This window comes from Hyla sarda, chromosome 1 (assembly GCF_029499605.1).
Source record: "Hyla sarda isolate aHylSar1 chromosome 1, aHylSar1.hap1, whole genome shotgun sequence".
Lineage (NCBI taxonomy): Eukaryota > Metazoa > Chordata > Amphibia > Anura > Hylidae > Hyla > Hyla sarda.
The window spans coordinates 175499578-175516074 of NC_079189.1; the positions used below are offsets into that span (position 1 = coordinate 175499578).

General features: G+C 41.6%; 1 protein-coding gene and 1 long non-coding RNA gene across 4 annotated transcripts in view; one reads left to right on the forward strand and one right to left on the reverse strand.

Moving 5' to 3' along the window:
* The window catches only part of LEF1 (lymphoid enhancer binding factor 1), a 102456-nt gene that overhangs the window by 74547 nt on the left and 11412 nt on the right, over window positions 1–16497 (reverse strand). For all 3 annotated transcript variants that reach the window (XM_056564387.1, XM_056564402.1, XM_056564394.1), the window contains exons 2-3: window positions 10102–10159; window positions 2645–2781 (exon numbers count right to left, since the gene is read on the reverse strand). In XM_056564387.1, the coding sequence (XP_056420362.1) occupies window positions 2645–2781; window positions 10102–10159 (195 nt within the window). The remainder of the gene's footprint in view (window positions 1–2644; window positions 2782–10101; window positions 10160–16497) is intronic.
* Window positions 4818–12003, forward strand: LOC130361434 (uncharacterized). Its single transcript, XR_008891006.1, has 4 exons — window positions 4818–4993; window positions 5106–5169; window positions 11574–11606; window positions 11901–12003. It is a non-coding gene; the product is annotated as an uncharacterized LOC130361434 (long non-coding RNA).

Here is a 16497-nt window from a genome sequence, read left to right on the forward strand (position 1 = left end):
CAAAGAATTCTAATATGATGTCTCCTTATTCAAAACAGATTTCACTCCTCATATGAAGGCAATGTGTTATGCGGAGCTGGGATTCATTTCTCCAGTCAGATCTCTGTGTTTGTGTCATGTAACATAATCTAGACTTAAAAGTCTCCAGATCCGCATCTGTGGACAGTAACTTGTTTAGTTAGCAGGGGCTGCCCGTGAAGCTGCCTTCACTTTCACACTGATGAAAGTAGCAGGGACCCGTGTATGCCCTAAATCAACCAGAAACACGTGGATTGTTCATTTTCAATAAAACAGCTGTAAGGTTTAAAGGGCCGCAAAGCATATGAAAACAAAGTATGCACCTAGGCACGTCTGTAGAGGTTGGCAGCCTTTGTATATAAACATCCCACTTAGGTGATATGACACTTTTGCCGGCATGATAAACAATTGGTCAAAGCAACGACATTTAGAGGTGTTAAAACAAACGCCTTATGTGTTGGTGTTAAAAAGCTCACCTCCTTGTACATAATAACGCTGTGATCTGAGAAGTTTGTCTTTTTGTATGCACATTTTTTTTGTCATTAAACTAGGGTTTAACATATAGACAGTAGCCAGTCAAGCTGAAAACCTCTAAAGGAGACATGGTACAAACATATACAATTACAACAAAGCCAAGTTTATTACTGTAAAACAAAAACATATAATGGTCATTGATTCTACCATAGCCTACGAATAACCAACACAATAGATCAAAATGTTAAAGGAAATCTGTCATCAGTATCATCCGTACTAACCTGTCATGCAGGCTTGTAATGCAGGTGATACTGATCAAAATAATACTTACCGCGTCCCGAACCGTCACTCCGTTCTGCCTTAATTCATCTTTTTCAGTATGTGCAAATTCGTTGCTTAGGGCACGGGCGAAGCTAGGAACGCTGCTCCAGGCACTGTGACGTCATCTTCGCCGGGAGATAACTAGAGGAGGATGCACGGAGGATCCTTACAAGTCTAAGATGGCCGCGAGAATGAAGCTCAGCCGGACACCGCTTCCGGGTGTACCCAAGAAGCAGTGCATGCGCAGTACAGTAACAAGCTGAGCAAGCAGGGAGGGGGATTATAAATATGGAGGAGCCGGGCACAGCCAAACCCGGCGAAAATGACGTCACAGTGCCCGGAGCAGGGTTCGTAGCTCCCCCCCAAGCAACTAATTTGCATATACCGAAAAATATGAATTACGGCAGAACGGAGCTACGGTTTGGGACGCGGTAAGTATCATTTTAATCAGTATCACCTGCACTACAGGTCTGTATGACAGGTTAGTGGGGGTGATACTGATGACAGATTTCATTTAACACACTGTCAAACTATAAATACATTCCAAATCTCCCTACAGAAAACCAAGCTGTCCCCGCCAACCATAATTGTTTCTCTTACAATCTACACTTACCAGAGGTGCAAAGGTTAACATTATTGTACTATATTGTATAATTAATATAGACGTAATAATACAACACTTTACACTGTCTTGGGTGGAAAGGTCTCTTACTATGTTAGATATTAATTTTTTTCAGAAGATCTTGGAGGCAGTTTTAGGGACAGTATAATACCTATGGGGTCAGGGTGTCTCTGGCCAACCTAACATATGGCATTTTGGAGACAATAGTTTGTTAATCACAAACAACCATTTCTACATAATATTCAAACAACGTTCAGCTGAAATAGTCAAAATCAGTTACTTAGGCACACTTTTATCTTTAGTATATGTCCAGCTTAAAGAGGTTGTTTAGGGGCTAAAAAAGGTTTCTATATGCCTGGGGGTGAAGTAGAACTAATAAAGTAATATCTACCCCAAGCAACCACAGCGGCTGCTCCGATGCTACCAGTCTGTGCTCATCACTACTACTCTTTGGTTCCTGATTGTCTCTGCAAGAAGTGCTTGCTCAGCCAGTCACTGACTAAGGTGGAACACCATTGGAGTCATCAAGAACTAATGGTGACTAAGGGGACTGGGAGAATAGGCGTGGCAGTCATCAGATTTTTACATTACATTTTACATTACATCCAAGCATATATAAACGTTTTTTACCCCTGGACAACCCCTTTAATCTGTAAAATGGTACATACTGCTTCATGACACTCAACTTTGATGGGGTATTGTAAATATGGATTAAAAAGGGTGATAATGTGTCAGTTACCTATCTTCTTGTGATACCTGTGTTTTTAAATACTTTAAGAGTTTAAATTTGGCAAAAAAAAAAAAGAATATTTTGTCTTTCTCAAACTCATACATATATAAGAGTCTCGTAATAGGGGAAAAAAGTCTGTCTCTATAAGAACAACTATCATTTCATATAATAGTTTATAAAATCTCTCCATAAAAATATAAGTTTCGGTTTCATACCAGGTACAAAAACAAAACAAGATCCCAAATAAACATGCCATTTTACAGAAAAACACATAGCACATAGATACTGGTAATTGGAAGCAGTATACTCCAATACTTCAGAAACTACTGTAGACAATAACAGCACAGTTCACACAGAAAGAACCCATTTTATGCTTTGTACTGCCAAGTAGAATTTGAAGGCTCATAAACATTACACAGAAATTTGACCTGGACGGAGTCTGAGAAGAAACAAACTTGAGTAACACACAGTGCACTTACTGTTCTAGGAATGGGTGGAGACAAAGATCCATTTGACATGTATGGGTCATTATTCATATTTGGCATCATGATGTAACTTGGGTATCCAGGATACGAATGGCCTTTGCTGTATAAACCACCATCCGGATGTTTTCCAACTATTCGCCACCACAAAAACAGAAAGAAAAAAAAAATGACTTATGGAAAACGTTTTCAGGGAAACACACTAAGACAACAGCTCTTTTCATTTGCGGTAATATTCAACATTAGGATATGCAGAACAGTGATGTGTGGAGTTGTGAAATGTCTTCTATATTGTTTTGAATCTCAAAACTGGATTCCTAATAATGCGCCCTAGAAGACATACAATTCATTAGGACTTTTTATCTAATCAAAGAAAGAAGAAATCTGTACCAAGGGCTGCACTGATTCCCTATGGTGAATTGCTGTTTAAGAAAGTAATGTTGGCAAAGTTAGGCAACATTCACAATGCCCTCAAAAGCTCAGTTGAGGGCAGTACCAGCAGAGTTGTCATGTGGCACTATTCTTCCATTCAAACCATCAAAAGCCATGATGCAACCCAAAGAATATATGGTATGATTGATGTGGCCAATGGCACCAATTGTGTAATGTGTATGAATGCAGGATGGCAGTCCACAGATATCTACATGCAAGCAGTGTAATCCATGGCCTTTGGACATAAGTGGTAGGAGAAGTGCTAAAGGGAACTTGTCATCACTTTCAAGGTGCCCGAACCATGAATCATAAAGTGGTCCCCAGCAGATTCCCCCTGCCCTGCCGGCCTAGATTGATAGATCTCTCTGTTTGGATATATATATATATATATATATATATATATATCTATTAGTCAAGGCCAGCATGGCAAGCAGAAGCCACCAGGGTCCTTTTCACTTTCAGGAAGCATGAAAATTATGGCATATTCCATTTAAGAAGCTGCTGATTCCCCATTCCCTATTTTAATAAACATGCATGCTTGGTTGATCTGAGTGTGCATATATATGGATTTAGCCCACATCTATCTTGCGTGTATGACCATCTATGGTCTTGCTTAGATGCACTTACTTTCTTTTATGATGTTAACAAAGAAAGACGTTTTTAGTTAACGTTCTATCATTGAGGACACTGTTTAGCTGTTGTGATGGACGGGTTAAAAACACTTAAAAACAAAGGAAGATGATGGAAAATATTAGTCTTCCTCAGTATTTTATAAACCACATTCAGCTGGATGTGTAATGTAATGTTATTACAGCTGATCTACTGTCATTGCTAGAAAATTTCATGTGGAGATTTCATCAGAACACTGTATTAAAACAGTATGCTTTTGCTGTGAAAAAAGAAATAAATAAATAAAAAACAAATGTCTTAGCCTCTGTACACATCACCTCTATACATGGTGCATACACCATATGCATTTACGTATAAACCATATCAGTGTCCTTTTGGCATATGTCAGGCAAGTATAAAGACTGATCTATTTGACAGGGCCTGTGGGCCCATGGCCGAACAGTCCACAGCTTCCCAGTCAGATGCATCACTTGTTAAAGGGGTACTCCAATGGCCAGCGTTCAGAAGTAAATGTTCCAAACTGTGTTTTTGTGCTGCGGTGGTCGACCACGCCCCTTGTGACATCACGGCCACACCCCCTCAATGCAATTCTATGGGAGGGGGCGTGACGGCCATCACGCCTCCTCCCATAGACCTGCATTGAAGGGGCGTGACCGTGATGTCGCGAAAACAGCAATTGGAACATTTACTTCCGAACGCTGTCCAGTGGAGTACCCCTTTAAAGTCTACTAAAAACTGATGATACATCCCTGACAATAAATTCATGCATGCCTTTCCCACACATTGGTAGCCTGGCTTTAGACCTAAATGATCAGGTCTCCTTCACACAGTTTCTTTGCAGTGTTTTTTTTTAATTTTTTTACTTTTTTTAATTTCATGCGTTCCTTATGATGTTTTAGTGGCATTTTATAAAATGGAATGTACAAAACATTGGGGGAGATTCATCAAAACCTGTCCAGAGGAAAAATTGCTGAGTTGCCCATAGCAACCAATCAGATCGCTTCTTTCATCTTTGAAAAGGCCTCTGAAAAATGAAAGAAGTGATCTGATTGGTTGCTATGGGCAACTGGGCAACATTTCCTCTGGATGGGTTTTAATAAATCTCCCCCCGTTATTGTCTTTTCTATTAAGAAAGTGTTCGAGCTCCCATCGTGCCAGCGCCAATGGCTACACAAAGCTGGTTCTGAGGATGGTAGGACGGGATGTAATTTCTCCTTATATCTGTCAAATAATTTCCTCTAAATATATCCGCTCCAGCACAAAATAGACAGAATAGACAGTAAGGTAAGTTGAGGTCAAAGAAAACACTGTCCAAAAGCAAATGCAATAAAACTGTGTTTTGGAAAAAGAAAAAGAAAAATGACAACTATATTAAATCAACTCTATATATTATAAGGAAATATTCCAACAAGTGAAAAGAAAAAGAATGAACAATTTGACCCTCTGACAAGCGAGAAATGGTAAGACTTATTATTTTCAAATTTTGGTTCACGTCAAGAATTTCCAGTGGCATGCGAGCACTTGGAAAAGTTTATGATATAAGTTTGCTTATTTTTCTTTGGTGAGAGGCGATACTTGAATGTGTACGCCTGCTGTATTTTTAATGTGTCAGCTGTTAGTAAAACCGCAATCGTCTTTTCCATTCATAGAGTATTATTATGTCAGTTGTTCATTGTAGGCAACTATTTATTTATGAAAACAGTGGCCTTTGTAAGAAGTGTTGTGAAATGTGACCACTACACGGGACAGGCTGGCATCTCACTATTATACCATATTACCCTGGCTTCCTTTATGAATACTTGTCACATGAACAATTGCTTCTATTCATGCCAATTGACAGCAATTAAACTCAGGCCAGGATACCAATGTAACATAAGGTTCTCCCCACAAAGTTTAACCCACAGCGGGGCTCCATTGTATAGTGAAATAAAATCATGACACCTAAGTGACAAGGAGTTTGCCAAGTCAGCACTGTTTCTGCTGCCAGTAAAACGTATATGTAAAAATCTGATGTCAACAATTATGAGTATTTCTGCATCTATATGCAATAAAACACACTGGGGGGATATTCAAAGACTTGTGGAATAACTTGTGCTCTTTATTTAGCATCTCAAACAGCATTAAAGGGGTACTCCGGCACTTAGACATCTTATCCCCTATCCAAAGGATAGGGATAAGATGCATGATCGCAGGGGTCCTGCCGCTGGGGACCCCCGTGATCTTGCTCGCCGCACCCAGTTTATAATCAGTCCCCGGAGCGTGTTCGCTCTGGGTCTGATTACTGTCGATCACCGGGCTGGAGCGTTGTGACGTCAAGGCTCCGCCCTGTGTGACGTCACACGCTCTGCCCCCCTCAATGCAAGCCTATGGGAGGGGGCGTGACAGCTGTCATGCCCCCTCCCATAGGCTTGCATTAAGGGGGCCGGAGCGTTGTGACGTCAAGGCTCCACCCCGTGTGATGTCACACTCCGCCCCCCTCAATGCAAGCCTATGGGAGGGGGCGTGACAGCGGTCACACCCCCTCCCATAGGCTTGCATTGAGGGGGGCGGAGCGTGACGTAACACGGGGCGGAGCCTTGACGTCACAACGCTCCAGCCCCGTGATCGACAGTAATCAGACCCGGAGCGAACATGCTCCGGGGACTGATTATAAACAGGGTGCGGCGTGCAAGATCACAGGGGTCCCCAGCGGCGGGACCCCTGCGATCAGGCATCTTATCCCCTATCCTTTGGATAGGGTATAAGATGTCTAAGCGCCGGAGTACCCCTTTAACTGCGCCCGATTTTCAGAAGTGTGTTTGATCTTTTGAAAATTTGGGGCAAATAGCACAAATAGCAAACCATTTAACACCGGGTATACTTGGTATTAGCTGACGTACTTTGTGCGCCAGAAAGTGGTGCTAAACCTTTGAAAATAGGGTGCTAATAGCACAAAAAGCCTAACCACACCCCTTTTTAAAAAAACTGGCTAACAGGGCGCTAAATCAGGTGCTAAATATCTGAATAGGTGGCGCAAATAGTGTGTGCCACATTTTAAGCAAATGTGGTGCAGTGTAAGCAAAAAATGTGGCCACCAAAACAGCTCCTGAAAGAGTTATTCCATTATTTCCTATAATCCTGAAGAGTAATGTCACTGAGTTAGGGAAACATCCATCACTTTGATGCTATGTTCACACACTGGGCTATGGCCCCACAGGTGACAGGGACTTACGTAAATGGTGGCACTCTTTGTACAGTAACATAGTAACATAGTTCATGAGGTTGAAAAAAGACCAGAGTCCATCAAGTTCAACCTATAACCCTAACGGGGCCCTACTGAGTTGATCCAGAGAAAGGCAAAAAACTCTCATACTCGAGGTAAAAATTCCTTCCCAACTCAAATATGGCAGTCAGAATAAATCCCTGGATCAACGTTCTGTCCCTATAAATCTAATATACATAACCAGCAATGTTATTACTCTCCAAAAAATGCATCCAGACCCCTTTTAAATTCTTTTACAGAATTCACCATGACCACCTCCTCCGGGAGAGAATTCCACAGTGTCACTGCTCTTACAGTAAAGAATCCCCTCTGTGCTGGTGTAGAAATCTTCTTTCCTCTAGACGTAGAGGATTCCCCCTTGTCATAGATACAGTCCTGGATATAAATAAATCATGGGAGAGATCTCTGTAAGGTCCCCTGATATATTTATACATAGTTATTAGGTCTCCACTAAGCTTTCTTTTTTCTAAACTAAATAACCCTAATTTTGATATTCGTTCTGTGTACTGTAGTCCTCCCATTCCCCATATTACCCTGGTTACCCGTCTTTGAACCCTCTCCAGCTCCACTATATCTTTCTTGTACACTGGTGCCCAGTACTGTACACAGTATTCCATGTGTGGTCTGACTAGTGATTTGTACAGCGGTAGAATTATTTCCTTGTCGTGGGCATCTATGCCCCTATTGATGCACCCCATGATTTTATTTGCCTTGGCAGCAGCTGCCCGACACTGGTCACTACAGCTAAATTTACTGTTAACTAAGACTCCTAAGTCCTTTTCCATGTCAGTCGTCCCAAGTGTTCTCCCATTTAATACATTATCCCAGCCCGGATTTTCTTCCCCATGTGCATTACCTTACATTTATCAGTGTTGAACCTCATCAGTGCTGCAGAACATGTTGGAGCAATATCTGGAGTATAATTAAAGCGACAGTAAAAGAAAACTGAATGACATGTTTTATTTAGGTGGCAATGGCTTTTAACACCTTTTATTTGTTGTATTGGTTAGTTTAATATAACATTACCGCTAACACCACATATAAGATGCTAGATCTTTACTTCTATGCAAATATACTAAATGAAGCCATGGAGGAAGGAGGCGAGGCTTTCTGACATTTAGAACTGTATTTTTAAACACATAACTCCCACATATATAACGTTCATTACAACAACCAATAGGTTTTGCAATTGCTTTCATTAGAAAATGTTCAGTATTTCATCCTGAAAAAGCCAGTCAAACAACTGTCCCCCCCCCCACCCCTGCTTGGACACATACTAGTCCTGCTGTGTCCATGCGTCATCACCTATGTCATGGACACACTTCCTTGATTGACAGCTGTGAGTGCAGGGCTCACAGCTGGAGGAAAAATCCTCCCACTGCCAGCTTGTGTCCCGCTACTGTCAGTGAGGACAAGCTGGGAGTAGTAGTTTTGCTAATGCTAGAGGAGATGTGAGCAGACAGCATACTGAGGGAGGGGGGCGGAGACCTGCACAGTGAGGCCACGCCCCTTCCCTTTGAGAGGAATTCAGACTAGTGAGCTAAATTAAAAGTGTAATAAAAAAAAAAATAAAGGCGCTAGACACATAAAAATTCGATGTACATGGTCAGGATTAGGTACTGAGTGATATATTAAAAAAAATTGTTTTTTTGTTGTAGCTGACGGGTACGTTTTAAATAAATAGTTTAGAATCTATTGATTTGCATTATAATATGAGTTGATAAGTAGTTTACATTAATAGGATTCTGACACTTGTAATAGAAGAGCAGCTGGGAGTCATAGGCTGCCTCCCGGAGTTAGTCAAGTATCGTTTTCAGTAAAATACCACATTTACTCCAACAACTGTTTTTGGCCAAAACACCATCTCAGACTTTATACTGTCTGGCCACTTGCCTTTGTATACAAACTTCTACAGACTGTCTGATTAGTCAAAAATGTGGTGAAAAATAACTCAGCGTTTTCAATCAGGATCCTCTGGTTTTACCTCAAATAATGTTTTTTTTTATACTCAACTTAAGGTATGTTTTTACTGGAGGAGGTTTAGTAATCTATTCAGCTCTGGGACACAGCTGTCTAGCTTGTTGACTTCAAGACAGATGTAGTTTCGTAAAGGTTTTCTCAAAAACTTTCAGGGGGCAGACATAATAACGAGTTCTACCTTAATTTATTTACTGATGTATAACAAGATAACACTGTTAGAGGGCAATGAATTAACCTACTTATTTTATGAAAAGAGTGTCCAGCAGCTCGGTACAGGGATCCAACCCTTTGATACTGTCAGAAATGCCAATACCTAGTAGCCATAAGGGGCTAATCCTCTTACTAGGCTGCCAATGCCCACCAGTCAATTAATCATTGTGGGGTTCAGTCTATCAGACTGCAGTATGAAAATAGAGAGGAGGGGGATACAGAGAAGCTTGCTGTGATTGTATTAAGAGACCAAGTGCAGCACAGAAGATTCAGGGAGGAAATTAATGCATTGTGAATGAGAGTGGGCTCTCATTGTCTTGAGTGCTTGTCTTGGACATGCTCTTTCCTGAGCAGTGGATGTCAAAATGAGTTTGAAGCACAATGGAGGGATTTGTGGGACAAAAGTAAAAAAAAAAAAAAAATGTAGGGAACTTGCATGATCTAGTGAGTAACATATATGAGCATTATTTTTTCTGTGGTAGGACAGGTACACTTTAAATGTTTTTTGCTATATAGAAGAAAAAAGTGAGTACGGCACAGCCGCTTTCCTTAATTCTGTAGCGGAGAGACGTAGTGTGAATCGGGTCAACACCTGAACACTGTTTGGAGTAACCCAATGTCCGTGCTCTATCCTCAGAAAATTGAGTGAAGAAATCCAATAATAAAAGGAAAAATGAGGAGGCACTGGAACTGCAGTTACTCTAAGTTTATTCCATCAGGTCATGGATACAACTGAGGCCGACCAGGTCGGCCTCAGTTGTATCCATGACCTGATGGAATAAACTTTGAGTAACTGCAATTCCAGTGCCTCATCATTTTTCCTCTTATTATTAAATGTTTTTGCTGTTTAATACATAATAGATGACATTTTCTAATAAAAATTAATTTAAGCTAATAATAACTAAAATTGCTATAAACATTGAGATCAATTTGAACTTACCATCATCTGGGTGTTCTCTGGACTTTTCATGGTAAGAGTCCTGTCTTCTTCTTGAAATCTGAAAAATACATCCACAAGGTTTCTTACTAAATGAAATTGACCATAAGCCTATATTTATACAGTGCAGATATAACATTTCTTAAGTCAGCACTACCATCCTGATATGATATATTTGAATACTTAAAGGGGTTGGCCACCTTTATGATGTTTTTTTAATAAACCACTGCTGGGATTATGAAGATATTACACACTATGAGGCTTCCCTGCAGCCTCGTTCTTTTACACGACTTCGCTCCCGCCTGGTCCTTTTTTCCTGCAGCCGGACAGTTTATTGTCCATACAAATCTGCCTAGGGAGAAGCAAGTAACGATACACGTGCCTCCACCAAGGAGCGCAGACGCAGTGGAGGAGGCAAAGTGACATCTATGGCCATGTGCTCCTCCATAGGCAGCCATGTATGGACAATGAGCTGCCTGACTGCAGGTAGAGATGAAGGACTGAGCGGAGTCGGGTGATGTAAGAGAACAAGGCCTCAGGGAAGCCTTATAGAATGTATAAGTAAGTAGTGATTTATTAAAAACATTCTAAAGGTGCCCAACCCCATTACAATGACAGAGGCAGATAACATAACATTTTCTTATTTATGAAACCTTTCAGACTTCAGCCACATTTGACCTTTTATGATAAAGAAAACTTAGAGTTTTTCTTCTTTACATGTGCTCTATATTTATATATCAAAGGTCCAAACCATTATTTGGGTAATATATCAGACTAAGGCTAAAGTACAAGATCATCTTGAGCAAGGTAGATCTTAAAAAAATCTAAATTCTATTTCTTTCATATTGCCAGGGGTGTCCTGGTACCCTGGCCCTTTTTTTCATCTAGACTTACACAGCAGGGCACTGTTAAAAAAAAAGACCCCCTGTGCCTGCCACTTTCAACTATATCCACATCCTTTATACAACTGAATACAATGCCCTTCCTCACCCTGCTATTGGCGTCACATCACTCCACACCAGTGGGTTTCACCTTGTTTTCTACCAACCAGTTACACTATGAGTGCCTAGAGGCACCACCACAAGCCACAGTCTGATAAGCAGAGTCATAGGAAGAGGAAGCAGTGCAAGCCACCACAGAATGATGGATGATGCTCCCCCCCCCCCCCCCAGGCAAACGTTGCGCTCCAATGAGTCTCACACCAGAACTGTGCTTCTACTCCTTTCAGCTAGCCATTAGGAAAGTGTAGAAATCATGTGATACCTTAGTACAGACCTTATACACATAACCACATTTCCATTTTTAAGACCAAGATAGCCTCACCTTCACTGCTATCTTTGTCTCTGCTGACTCAGACAATATAGAACTGTCACTTTTCCTTTTTACAATGACGACACCTCAGAATATTTTGGCCCAAAATGAGTAAAAAAACGCTAATGTGATAAAACTGATCATGCTTGTCTTTCCTCCCACAGTTTATGAAGGACCCGCAGCCCCGGCGTGGAGCGGTGAGTGCCACATAGTGCCAAACCAGGTCGTTAGTACTTTCCGTTACAGACTTGTTCTTATCCATCTAAGTAGCGAGGGGAATTGATGAAACCAGTGGGAATTGCTTATGTACACATTTTCTATTGCCATCTTATGGAACTGTGCATCCTGACACCCTGAGATTGAGTGATAGAATCTCACCCTCCACAGGTGGATCTTTCTACATTTGGGTGGACATTATCACCTTTTAGGTGGATGTTTTTATTTCAGGCGGACACGCCATTCATATATATTTATATGTATTTTTCTTGCAGGTGGACACCCCGCACTATTGAAAATTATTGATATTGCATTGTTATTTCATGATTTATGTATGATTGTGTTTTGGGTTTTATATCATTTAATAACGCAAGGGCCCTGCAAAAAATATTTTATATTTCATATGTACCTATATGATTAAATTGTCATTTTAGGAGAGAAATAAATATTTCCTCATTTACATCTTGCATACTTGCATTGATTTCCATCATATACCCCTGGTGGGTAGAACACTGTGGACTGTGAATATTTTATTTATTCAGTTTTTTCCCTCTTTTTGGGTGAGAGGGTCACAGTTAACCTCGTGTTGTGTGTATTGTGAGCTCCACGTCCTCTATATATATTCAGTTTATGAAACCCAATAGAAATTAATATAAAAACTGAGCTTTCAATAAGGCCTTCCTAAAGACACCCTGAACTGTACCAAGTATACTCAATGGCCCTCATTTACTAACAGGATTCCGATTCTTTTTGTTGGGTTTTGCGCCTAAATTCTGTCGCACGGAACATGCGACAGAATGTGTGACAGAAAAAACCCGACAGACTCTGAATCAACCTACAAAAAACAACCTACAAAATGGGTGTTGTTTTCGGGAAAAGGGTTGTGTTCCCTACATTTCAGCCAAAATCACTCGTCTTTTCCTAAAACCACTCTGAAATTCATGTGAATTATCTGGGAAGAAAACCCTACACTTTAAAGCATGTATAAAGTTTCAGAAAGCAGAGTAAATTCTCTGGCTGTTCGCTCCTTTGCCTGTCTCGTCTTTTTCAAGCAATTCTTACTTTTAATTTTGAATTTTCTTTGCACAATTTAATGTGTATACCCTGATAGACTGTTTCTGACCCCGCAGAAGCGCGGCTTTTGCGGGGTCTGAGACCGCCGTCACTGCCTGCTTCTCTCCCCCTGCCTTTCCTGGGGTCTAGAGTCCTGCTGCCGCCGCTTCTCTCCCCCTGGCTATCCAGAGACCGCCACCGCCCCATTGCCTCCCCATCCCCGGTTTTATAATTACGGTACCTGTTCCCAGGGTCCGCGCTGCTTCTGGCTCCGGTGGTGTCCTGCGTTGTTGCTATGCGCCGTGCAATGACGAGTGACGTCTTCAACGCGATGTCACCGTCAGTGGCCCGGCGCACAGTGACAGCTAAGGACGCCTCCGGAGCCAGAAGCAGCGTGGACCCCGGGAACAGGTACCGTAATTATAAAACCGGGGATGGGGGAGGCAATGGGGCAGTGGCGGTGGTGGTCTCTGGACAGCCAGGGGGAGAGAAGCAGCGGCAGCAGGACTCTAGACCCCAGGAAAGGCAGGGGGAGAGAAGCGGGCAGCGACGGCGGTCTCTGACCCCGCAAAAGCCACGCATCTGTGGGGTCAGAAACAGTCTATCAGGGTATACACATGCACACACGCACCCTCATTTTACCAAAGATATTTGGGTAAAAAACTTTTTTTACCCAAATATCCTTGGAAAAATGAGGGTGCGTGTTATAGGCCGGTGCGTGGTATACCCCGATAAATATGGTACTCATTTAATACATCTATCTATATGTGTCTCCCTTTTTCCTCAGGTCCGAGTTACAGTGTGTGGATGCAGTACTTTATATATACATATTTCCATGAATACATTAACCCATTAAACATTTGAAGTTTGCCGGGTCTGAATGTTATTGGAGGCTGAGTATGACGTCAGCTTCCAGGGTCTATTGGTGGTGTATATGAATGAATCAATGGGCTCACTGTGGGCTATGGAGAACTTGTGACAAATGGGGTAGAAAGCTAAACAGAAGGGCCTGGTGGTAATGTGGATGGGAGACCTTGGTGTGGGTTCAATTCCCAGGTTGATATACAGTGTTGGGCTTATACTTTAATTAGGATAGACATATATTGGTCAATTCATAGTTAAGAAAGTGTTTGAACTGTGGGAACTAGGTCAATTGGATACCATAAATAGGCAACTAGGTTAATTGAAACAGGAGGTAATGTGTGGTATCCACATTACAACCAGGACCCTGCGATTTAGCTTTCTACCCAGTTTGCTGTAAGATCTCCATAGACCACAATGGGCCCATTAATCTCAATGGGCAAAAAAAATTACAATGTTATAGATCTAGCCCAATAGACCCTGGAGGCTGACGTCATACTCAGCCTCCAATGGCATTCAGACCCGGCAAACTTCAAATGTATTCGTGAAAATATGTATATATAAAGTACTGTATCCACACACTGTAACTGGACCTGAGGAAGGAGGGATCCCCTCAGAAACGCGTAGTCCTACCATGTATTGCCACTTTTTATGATTTTCAATAAAAAGCAATTATGAATCTATCCACGCCGGTGTAGCACTCCAGTGCTGAAGTCGGATATTCACTGGAAGGTCAAGGAAACCCCTGCTGGGATTCCCACCTCCCACATCTAAACTTCTGTAGAAGAAAAACTGTGACAGAAATATACCTGCCTGCGACAGTTTACAGTGCGACAGAAAATCCTGCAACAGAATTTACAGTGCAACAGAAATTGCCGCGCAACAGAATTTTTCCCTGCGACTAAAAATATCAGGAAAAGTGCGACAGATTAGTAAATACCAAGTGAAAAAAAGTTTGAAAACACAAAAAAGAAACACAAACCAACACTCCACTCTTAGTAAATGAGGGCCATTGTTGCAACAATGTATTACGTAAAATATGGTCAGTCACCAAATGGAATGCCAATTGATCTAAGCATGCCTTTTATAGAGTACCTTTCCTTATGCTATGCTAACTGCTAAGCTATGCTTACGACTTCCTATGCCCCATCTGACCTGCTCTAAAAGGGGTTTATGGGACTTTTTTTATTGGTAACCTAGCCCAAAGAGAGGACATCAATATCTGTTTAGTGGGCCGATAAGCCATTTGTCAGAACCAAACACGCAATACCTTATGCTATGCTAACTGCTAAGCTATGCTTACGACTTCCTATGCCCCATCTAACCTGCTCTAAAAGGGGTTTATGGGACTTTTTTTATTGGTAACCTAGCCCAAAGAGAGGACATCAATATCTGTTTAGTGGGCCGATAAGCCATTTGTCAGAACCAAACACGCAATACATAGTGAAGTGAATGGCAGCTGAGCTGCACTAACTCAGCACTGCCACAATTGAATCTCAGGAACTGTCTGCTTCCTGCCCTGTCTCACTGTATTGCAGGCACTGTGAACAGCTGACTGGCAGGGGACCATTATTGGCACCCCACTGATCTGATGTTCTATTCTGAAGCTCAAAAAAAGTCCAAGAAACCCCTTTTAAACTAATGAAAATTTTTTCTCTACATTTCATCTTTCTTCGAGAAAATATGTAGGCAAAACTAAAGCCAATTCCCCTTACCATCAAGACATGGGATTTACTTACATAAGCAGTGAAGAGAACAATAAGATTTTTGCATTCTTATTAGATACAGATGACTAGCCAGTTTTAGAGGCTACATGGAATTGTGGTCAGACCATAGCCTTTATATATATATATATACATATATATACAGTGAAGAAATTGTTCATTGTGGATGTGTTCCTGCTGGACAAACAAAGCCCATACTATCGACAAAAAAAGCCAGCAGAAGGTCTCTTAGGGATAGGTTTTTTATTTATTTTACAGGAGATTGGTAGAGTTCTACTTTAATAATTATAACTCTGATATACGCCTACATGAAAGTGTGTGGATATAATTAGAATGAACAGTAGGGCAGACAGAACCCTAACATTGAAACTGTCCTATTAACTCTGCATTTCCTTCCTGTGTTGGAACAAGGTATCAGATAATGTGTTTACTAAACTACGGGGACTACCATCTGACAGCAATTACCCAGTTTGCATCTGTTCATTAATCCACTTCCTGCGTGTTGGAAGTCCCAAATTTTTTTAAACAAATATTCTTTGCACAGCTGTGTTTTTGTTTTTTACCAAAGCCTTAAATATTATTACAGGATGTACTTTTTGCAGTCGGTAACATTTAAATGAAGAGATATAAAAAATCAGCTTGTGCCCAGTGACTGAAAGGTTTGGTGGATGCAAGATGGCCACTAGGACTCTCTTCCACTATCGGTCTGCATTAGTTTACATAGTAGAGGTCCCAAAGGTGTCAGTCAACATTACATTGCTAGCAATAGGATTTAAGGAAAAATATCCAGTGTGTATTGCCAGCTCTAGCTTCCTCTGAGCTAAATTAAAGAGAATCTGTCACCAGTTTTAAGCTGCACTGAGGACAGTATTAAAGGAGAACTCCAGACCATAAAAATTGTCCCCCATAGTGCCGGCAGTAAAAAAATAAAGATGTACATACCTTCCTCCGCTCCTCCGGGGCCTCTGGTAACCGGCTCCGGTCTCCGCCGCAATCCACTTCCTGGTTGCCGGTGGTCGGATGAATCAGCCAATCACCAGCCGCAGCGCAGTCCGACTCGGCCGGCGATAGGCTGAGCGGCAGTGTGACTTTTCGGCCCCAGCCGCAGGTGCCGGTGTAGTGAAGAATTATGTGTCCTGAAGCGTTTTTACACTGCCTATCGCCGGTCAAGTCGGACTGCGCTGCGGCTGGTGATTGGCTGATTCATTCAACCACCGGCAACCAGGAAGTGGAT